The sequence below is a fragment of the Bombina bombina genome, chromosome 2, assembly GCF_027579735.1.
Source record: "Bombina bombina isolate aBomBom1 chromosome 2, aBomBom1.pri, whole genome shotgun sequence".
In the NCBI taxonomy this organism is placed as follows: Eukaryota; Metazoa; Chordata; class Amphibia; order Anura; family Bombinatoridae; genus Bombina; species Bombina bombina.
The window spans coordinates 970,665,619-970,674,454 of NC_069500.1; the positions used below are offsets into that span (position 1 = coordinate 970,665,619).

Sequence of the window (8,836 nt, forward strand, 5' to 3'; positions counted from 1 at the left end):
TCACACACAGACACACACAGAAACACTCTCACACACAGAAACACTCTCACACACAGACACACACAGAAACACTCTCACACACAGACACACACAGAAACACTCTCACACACAGAAACACACAGAAACACTCTTACACACAGACACACACAGAAACACTCTCACACACAGACACACACACAGAAACACTCTCACACACAGACACACACAGAAACACTCTCACACACAGAAACACTCTCACACACAGAAACACTCTCACACACAGACACACACAGAAACACTCTCACACAGACACTCTCACACAGACACAATCGCACACAGACACAATCTCACACAGACACACTTACTGAGATGCAACTAAATCTCTAATAAGCACTCAACAACCATATTATCCTCAATTTTGATTGTATCACTAAAATATACATAGATAAATGAACCTCTAGTGTACAGAAAGGGTCACTCTTGGACCCACAAACCAGCATGAAAAATTAGGGATAGTGGAGGATTTAATGTAGGTCTCAGAGCCACTTTTGGACTCAATAATATTATAGAAGAAACAAAAATGAAGTATTTTATACATGACTGAAATGCCCCTTTATTTGTTTCTAGGGTAAATGCTAGCGTTTCACAGACGCTAGAATTACCATTACTTTAATTATGCAATTTTCTGCATTTAGTGGTCATTTAAATGCAAAAAGTATGTTTATTTTTTTATAATAAAATTGCAATATTTCATCATCTATTTTATTATGCACTTTTTGATTGTGAAATTCTACTGATTAAAAAGGATTAAAAATGCATTCTCTTCTAAATCAGGAATTTTGTCTTTACTATCCCTTCAATAACTAGGCACCAAAAAGATAAGGCAATATCGCACACCATGAAAATATAAATTGCAAATAACTATTACATGGGCAGTTAGAATTCTTTGATTGAAAAACAACAAGAAAAAAAACAAACAAACAGATAATGTTCTCACATTGATCCATGAAACTGGATATGACCAAGGACATGAACAGACACAGCTTGTAACTTCAGAGATCACACAACAAAATATACCCTTTGTTAACCATAACTCCAGTTATAACTCATTTTAACATTCTGAATTAGATTCTCTGACATATAACATTTTACTGTTAAAAAAAATGTAGCGTGGTAGCTATACTATAAAGCGCCATGTTTTTCCCTCGGGCAAAAGCTCCAGCTAAATTCTTATAGTAGATTCTGGGAGTCCTATAATCTATTTATAATGCCACCAACTGCACAGGGCAGACAGGCTACCTACACAAGAGAGAACATGCGCCTGTGAGGATAAATATAATACAACAATGCTCCATATATGCATGTATAACACGGCTTCAGTCATTTATCTGCAGAGAAATATTACTATCTGCCACCTGCATCCTATAAAGAGTACTCGGCTATATGGATACTGAACATCAAAAAGCGGGTTTCCTCGGATTTACACAATTGTAACGCAGCCCACATTGAAATGGTCTAAAAGAAAAGAAAAAACTCTTCCACTGAAAAGTATTTTTTCAGACACAAGGAGGTCTACTTCCTTGCGACAAACCATGCTGTTCTGTTGTCACTACCATAATAGCCGTCTCTAGTCCACTTTCAGGGTTTATGCTACCGTAGGCTATGTCTTGTTTCCTGCCAACCTCCTCCTCTTTAACCTTCACTGAACTGGTTCCTATTCTTTCGCTCAGATTATTGTCTAGTACAGTGTTTCTCAACCGCGGTCCTCAAGTACCCCTAACAGGCCAGATTTTCATGATATCTGAACTAGAGCATAGGTGAAATAATCAGCTGATGGGTAAAAGCCGGCTAGTAACCATGGTTACTTATCGGATTATTTCATTTGAGCTCTGGTTCAAATATCATGAAAACCTGGCCTGTTAGGGATACTTGAGGACTGTGGTTGAGAAACACTGGTCTTGTAAACGCACAAAGTACCCACACACCCACAATGTACACACACACACAAATACAAACCCACAAGCATACTGACATATGCACACTATATACTCACACACATACACACACACTTTGTACACAGAAACACACACACAACATACCGACACACACACACATATACACCCACACAAGCATGTACTCGCACAAACACACACAAATGCACACTCACATGCACACCATACACATTCACTTTCTCTATTAAAACGAAAGATCCATGCAGTGTAAAGAAGTATATCTGGGTGATAATCTGTTGCCCCTTTAAATTTGACACCTTAGATATCTGCCTAACTTGCCTCTGCATAAATGTACCCATGTAGAGAGGAGTTTGGGGCTTTTAATTATCCATTATTTTAATTAAACATTTTGGCCTAGATTACAAATGGAGCGCTATTGATAGTACGGGGTACCCTATCAATATTAGCGTGTAGTCTGGTATTACAAATCCATGGTAAAACAGAATTACCAGAGAATGTTTAGCACGGCCGATATCTCTTTAGCTGGGCCTATACTTTACATTTTCAGCACTAAACATTGCTTATACTGCAAGTTGTGAGTTATGTGTAGCACTTGAGCACAACACATAACAGCGCTAAATAATTAGCACTGTTTGAGACTAAAAGTAAAGTATTAGGGCTAACAGAAGTGTAACAACACACATCTAATACATATTAAAATGATGTATTGCACTCAAATATACATATTAAATATAAAACATGTTTATTATTGAAATAAATGTATAAAAAGTGTTTTATATATATATATATATATATATATATGTATATATATATATATATTAAAACACAAAAAAAAAGAATTCTAGAGCAGTAGTGAGAGGCACAAAAAATTCCTTCCACTAGTGCATCAAAAGCCTACCCTTATCTGGCACAATACTATTAATGTCTATATAATAAAATCAGAAGAGAACCACCAAGTAATGCTCAAAAACAGGTCATTTAATATAGAATTTTATACACAAGCAGAAATATATTGCTAAAGATTAAGCCACTATAGCGGTGCAATAAATAACATGTTTCCACTGCAGAGGAATATTTATAATAATTAGTGTCTCCAAGGGTACCCTTACTTAGAGAATTACTTAGGAGCTCCCAAGATGGTAAATAAAGCTTTCAGTGGTCAATATTAGTAACACCACAACAGGATTGTTCCAAAGTAAAATATACTTGTCTCCAATTTTCACAGGATCATAAACAGTCTGTAGCAACAGCAGTAAGCCCAGGTTAGTGAATAAGCAATTGTTGCGGTAAGGTAGCAGCGGTTAATAGCAGTCTCCCCCAGTCACTCACAATACTGTCCGTTTTAAGCAGAAGCTAGAATAGGCAGGGTTAGTCACATAAGCTTGTTATTCTCACCCGTGAAAATCCAATGCAAGGCAGCTACACATTTTCCACTACAGATGCTTTGAAATTTAGGAAGACCTCCAGCAAGGGACCCTAAAAAGGGATCGAGGTGAATGTTGTCTGCGCAGTCAGAGTAGCCACATTGGATTTTCACGGTAAGCGTATACAGCGACGGGCAACCGGCCTCCCAGTCATCGGAGCTAGATGTGATATCTTCAGGAGGGTTTGGTGAGTAACTTTCTCAACATTCACTACGGTGATATGGATCGTGAGCCCTGGATAACTATGGGTGAGAATAACAAGCTTATGTGACTAACCCTGCCTATTCTAGCTTCTGCTTAAAACGGACAGTATTGTGAGTGACTGGGGGAGACTGCTATTAACCGCTGCTACCTTACCGCAACAATTGCTTATTCATTAAACTGGGCTTACTGCTGTTGCTACAGACTGTTTATGATCCTGTGAAAATTGGAGACAAGTATATTTTACTTTGGAACAATCCTGTTGTGGTGTTACTAATATTGACCACTGAAAGCTTTATTTACCATCTTGGGAGCTCCTAAGTAATTCTCTAAGTAAGGGTACCCTTGGAGACACTAATTATTATAAATATTCCTCTGCAGTGGAAACATGTTATTTATTGCACCACTATAGTGGCTTAATCTTTAGCAATATATTTCTGCTTGTGTATAAAATTCTATATTAAATGACCTGTTTTTGAGCATTACTTGGTGGTTCTCTTCTGATTTTATTATATAGACATTAATAGTATTGTGCCAGATAAGGGTAGGCTTTTGGAGCACTAGTGGAAGGAATTTTTTGTGCCTCTCACTACTGCTCTAGAATTTTTTTTTGGTGTTTTAATAAAAGTATTACTACCTCTGTGCACTGCACACTTGACCTTGTCCTAATTACAGCAAGTGTGTATTGACTATGTCTTATTTTTTCTAGTGCCAATCATTCTTGTTAAATATATATATATATATATATATATATATATATATATATAGGTACACACATATATATATATATATATATATATTTACATACAAACCTATATAACAGTATATATATTGTTTTTAAAATAGAAATATTATAAATAGCAATGTTCTTCACTTAGAAGAAAATGTTGTTTTGATTGATAGATAGATTTAAAAGTAAAAAGAAGAATGCTATTTCAGGTTTGTTTGTTTTTGTGAATAACAAAAGAGGAACAGGATTCACACAGTAAACATTTCACTGTGGTCTTATAAACTCAACCCTTTGAATGCTTTAAGAACTTTTCCTTTTGTACAGCATGCATTTTAAAGCAAAGAAAACCTTTTCTACTTACTTAAAAGCTTACTATTCTTTACAACATTATTACATCTTCAGCAAAGCGATGTATTCAATAATATTTCAAACTTACTTTCCTAAAAAAATATTAATCACAACAGCAGAAAAGGAGACAGTTATCAGAGATCAAACAATCAACATAAAACTCTTCACCGTCCTCATCACCACTCCATTCCATTCTTTCCACACAATAGTTGAGGAAAGGGGGGGGGAGCTATACTATATTTACAGTATCAGAGAAAAGGCTTTTGTAGCATGCCCCATAGAAGTCTATGGGGAGAGGGAGATAGCATGGCCGAGCTAGCTGACTTACGGATATTAACGTGCCTGAGGCTTTTGCTCGAGTGATAACTTTTTGCTTTCAACTTGTTATTTACGCCCTGTTGATTTAACGGTGTTAGTGCTCAATCCTGCTAATATTTTTGCGCTCCACTTGTAATCTAGGCCTATATTAATAATAGTATCAGAAAAATGCCTTTTCATTGGGTGATTGTGTAATTTTGTTATCTCTTTGGGGTTTTTCTTCACTAACATTTCTCCACCTTCTAGTCTACAGAGCCAATAAGGACATTAGACCTCACAGAGTGCAGTGCGGTGCAGTTTGATTACTCTCAAGAGAAAGTTAACTGTTTCTGGTACGTCTCCTGTTTATAGCTTTCTATTTAACATGTTACATTAATACGTTATATACATGTTGCTTTGACCAAGTGAGAAGAGTAGGATAAACTATAAATATGTACTTATATAAATCAGTTGATTGGCTAATATACGTCAGTAATTGCAATATGTGTAAAGTGTTTTGTGTTTGAAACATATATTACAGAATCTTTTAAATATAATATACATTGGATATAATACTCCTGCTTGCTCACAGAGCCATGCATCAAAAACAACATTTACAAAAAAAAAAAAAAAAAACTTATGTAGACACCCAAAAATAAACTTCCCTGCAATATCCATAATTTTCCAGCTCTGAAGAGCTGAGACTAATGTGAAGCCTGCTTTCTTGTTAAGGTGCATGCGCATGGTTGCTATGTCCGTTTCTTCTCTGTCTTGCACAGACTCCTAATATAACCTTAACTCAATGTTATGGACCACAGGACAAACTGCATAGTTAACCACCTATACCTGGTTCTGTGTCTCACAAGGTTCTGTAAATGTTCAATGAAAGGTGAAATGGATCACGGACATTAAAGAAAACAAATGAATAGTGGTCACTGTCATTTTATGCTGCTAATTAACTGAAGAATGGATTGATGAGTGATCTTTAGTGAATAAACTGTATAGAATAATATAGAAACTGGTGAAGTTGAGTGGCTGAAGGACATTTTGGTTCTGTAGAAACGTGTAAGTGAATTGTGTCTATTGAAAGGGAGTTTTTTTGAGGGGGGGGGGGTATGCTGGCATACTGTTGTATGAATTTTGTCCAATCAAGGGAATATTTTGTTTGTTTGATAATTTTTTTGACTTTTTTCTGATGTCCTGTCAAATGTAGAACGTTGTAAGAAGTATACCATGGTTGATTTTGTTTTTTTATTTATTTATAGTTTAGTGTTTCCTTTAAGGACATATTACATGTGTGCAAAAACAGGGGCAGAAGCAGATGAATGGATAAAGATTTTAAGGTGGAAAATGGTAAGTGTTATACCCTAACTTGTGCTGTCACCCAACAACATTGCTTAACCCCTTAAATGTCAAAACCTACAGTGTCTTAGGAGTGTAGATGCAACAAGAATGTCTTGTGACATGCCCTTTAAAATAACTAATTTCCTTAAAGGGATATTATATTCCAAACATCACATGCTCTATTTTGTTAGAGCATGTAGTTTTAAGACAAGTGGTGTTGCAAATGCGGTGTGTTTAACCCCTCACAAAACTGCCACTGATTGAATAAACAGCAACTCTGCTGGGCTACAAATTGGATCCAGCCGTTCTTTCCCACTACTACCAGTGCTTTGTGGGTCCTGAGCGGTTCCCACAAAGGAGTTAAACACATAGCATTGCAGGGTTGGTAGTCTTAAATTGACATGCTTTAACAAATTAGAGCATGTCATTTTTCAACTATAATGGCCCTTTAATATCCCCAGATAAATAATTTTAAGTAATACAGTAGATACAGTAGATAGATAGATACAAGATAGATAGGTAGATACTAGATATATTAGACGGATAGACAAACAGACAGATTGATAGACAGAAAGATTGATAGACAGACTGACTGACTGACAGACAGACAGACAGACAGACAGACAGACAGACAGACAGACAGACAGATAGATAGATAGATAGATAGATAGATAGATAGATAGATAGGGGTCAAATCAAATTATTTATTTACATTTTCTATTGAAAACCATTAGATCATTTTGTCTAAAGGATTGTTATTGACCCCAGATGGACTTCTGTTGCTGTTCCCTGTTACCTTCAGAAAATGTAGAAGTTTAGTTTTGCCTCACTACCATTTACTTAGATAAGGACAATACTTGTAGCTAGTGTCTGCCTCTTTCTGAGGGCTTGGGGGCCACCGATGCAGCCATTTGAATGTGATTTATACCCTGATGCTGGCTTAGATCCTGCTGCATTTGTAACTTTATTACATTTAGTAAATGTTTGTTGTTTCTATATGTCAATAAAGTTTTAAACGGCAAGAGCCTAAGCAATGGTGTTTTGAGGGACTGTGCATTGATCAATAGTGCACTGTATGTAACTTGCTTCCAGTTGCTTGGTAACCACTTTTGGTTAATACATAACTTAGTGGGAGTTTCAAGACTGACGTCTGTAGTATTTAATAAGATAGTGCTGTTTCCTTTGCTTACATCCTCTTTAACGTTCTTTTTTTTCCACAAGTATAATTAGAACTCTTACCTAATGCTTGTTCCCCTATTCTCTTCTTCAGGCACAAATAAGAAAGCAGACAAATCAATGATGAAAGCAAGAGCAGCCGTCTTTGAAAATGAATGTGCAGTTACAATAAAGATCCCTGATGTGTCTACAAGGTTTAATGTTTACTACAAGAGCTTTAGCTGTTCTGTTAAAAACAACAACTATATATAGTTATTATGTCAAAAATGACTCTAAACTGACATGAAGATTTTCAATTAAATCACAAGCTGACACGGGAAAGCATATTCAGCATAAAGTGCTTCAAAAATGATATTTAGCTTCTCCCAGTTAAGACAACTTGCACCCAAAATGTATTGAATAATATCAAACTGCAACAGGGACAGAAAAAATATCTGTAAATTTGTACATTGTGTTCATGTAATAATAGTTTACAGTGCTGCTATGCAAACCTATATTTAAACAGTATGTTGCCCAAAACATTTTCAGATACCTTGTACACATCCAAACATTCCACTGATGCAACTAAAAAGTATTCAACTTATTCTGGAGGGTAACAAAATGTGAAGTAAAATTCTTATTGTGTCATTGATTATGGCCACAGTGAATAAATGCACTCTCACCCAAAAACAACTATCTGCCAGCAGTAAAATGTATTGAAAATTGAAGAAGGCACTCACTGGTCTTTCAAAAAATTGGTTTATTCCTTGTTACAAAAAAGCCACTTTTTGAAAGACCAGTGAGTGCCTTCTTCATATATATATATATATATATATATATATATATATATATATATATATATATATATATATATATATAGTATATGAATCAACCCAAGGCACTCTCAGGTCTTTTTAATGTGTGAGCTTTATTTCCGTGAGGAAGAGGATTTGGTCACAGAAATAAAGGTCACACTTTAAAAAGACCTGAGTGCTTTGGCTTGATTCTTATTGTATCAATACGCTCAGCACTCCTGGCAGTCGGCTCCTATTTGGATGAGATGTGTTCACAGCTGATCTTTAAATATATATATATATATATATATATATGTGTGTGTGTGTGTGTGTGTGTGTGTGTGTAAATGAGACAGCACTCTCTGGACTTACAATGAAGTGAATCTTTAATTCAAAAAGCAGTGACGTTTCGGGGTATTCACCCCTTCATCAGACCAACGGATATATATACATATATATACACACAGTATATATCACAGCAGGAGGGATATGCACACTATATAATAGGGTACGCCATCATTCAAAACAGTGCATTAGAGGACCACACTCTATGGAAGATTTTTATAACATTAACCGCAAATTGATTTTGGA

The 8,836-nt window shown here is 35.8% G+C and overlaps 1 protein-coding gene across 1 annotated transcript in view; it reads left to right on the forward strand.

Annotated features, from left to right (window-relative positions):
* Positions 1–7,665, forward strand: part of DAPP1 (dual adaptor of phosphotyrosine and 3-phosphoinositides 1) — a 267,600-nt gene extending 259,935 nt beyond the window's left edge. Inside the window, exons 7-9 of the mRNA XM_053703479.1 lie at positions 5,220–5,305; positions 6,218–6,305; positions 7,567–7,665. Of these exons, the coding sequence (XP_053559454.1) occupies positions 5,220–5,305; positions 6,218–6,305; positions 7,567–7,596 (204 nt within the window). The 3' untranslated portion in view covers positions 7,597–7,665. The remainder of the gene's footprint in view (positions 1–5,219; positions 5,306–6,217; positions 6,306–7,566) is intronic.
* The last annotated feature ends 1,171 nt before the right edge of the window (positions 7,666–8,836 follow it).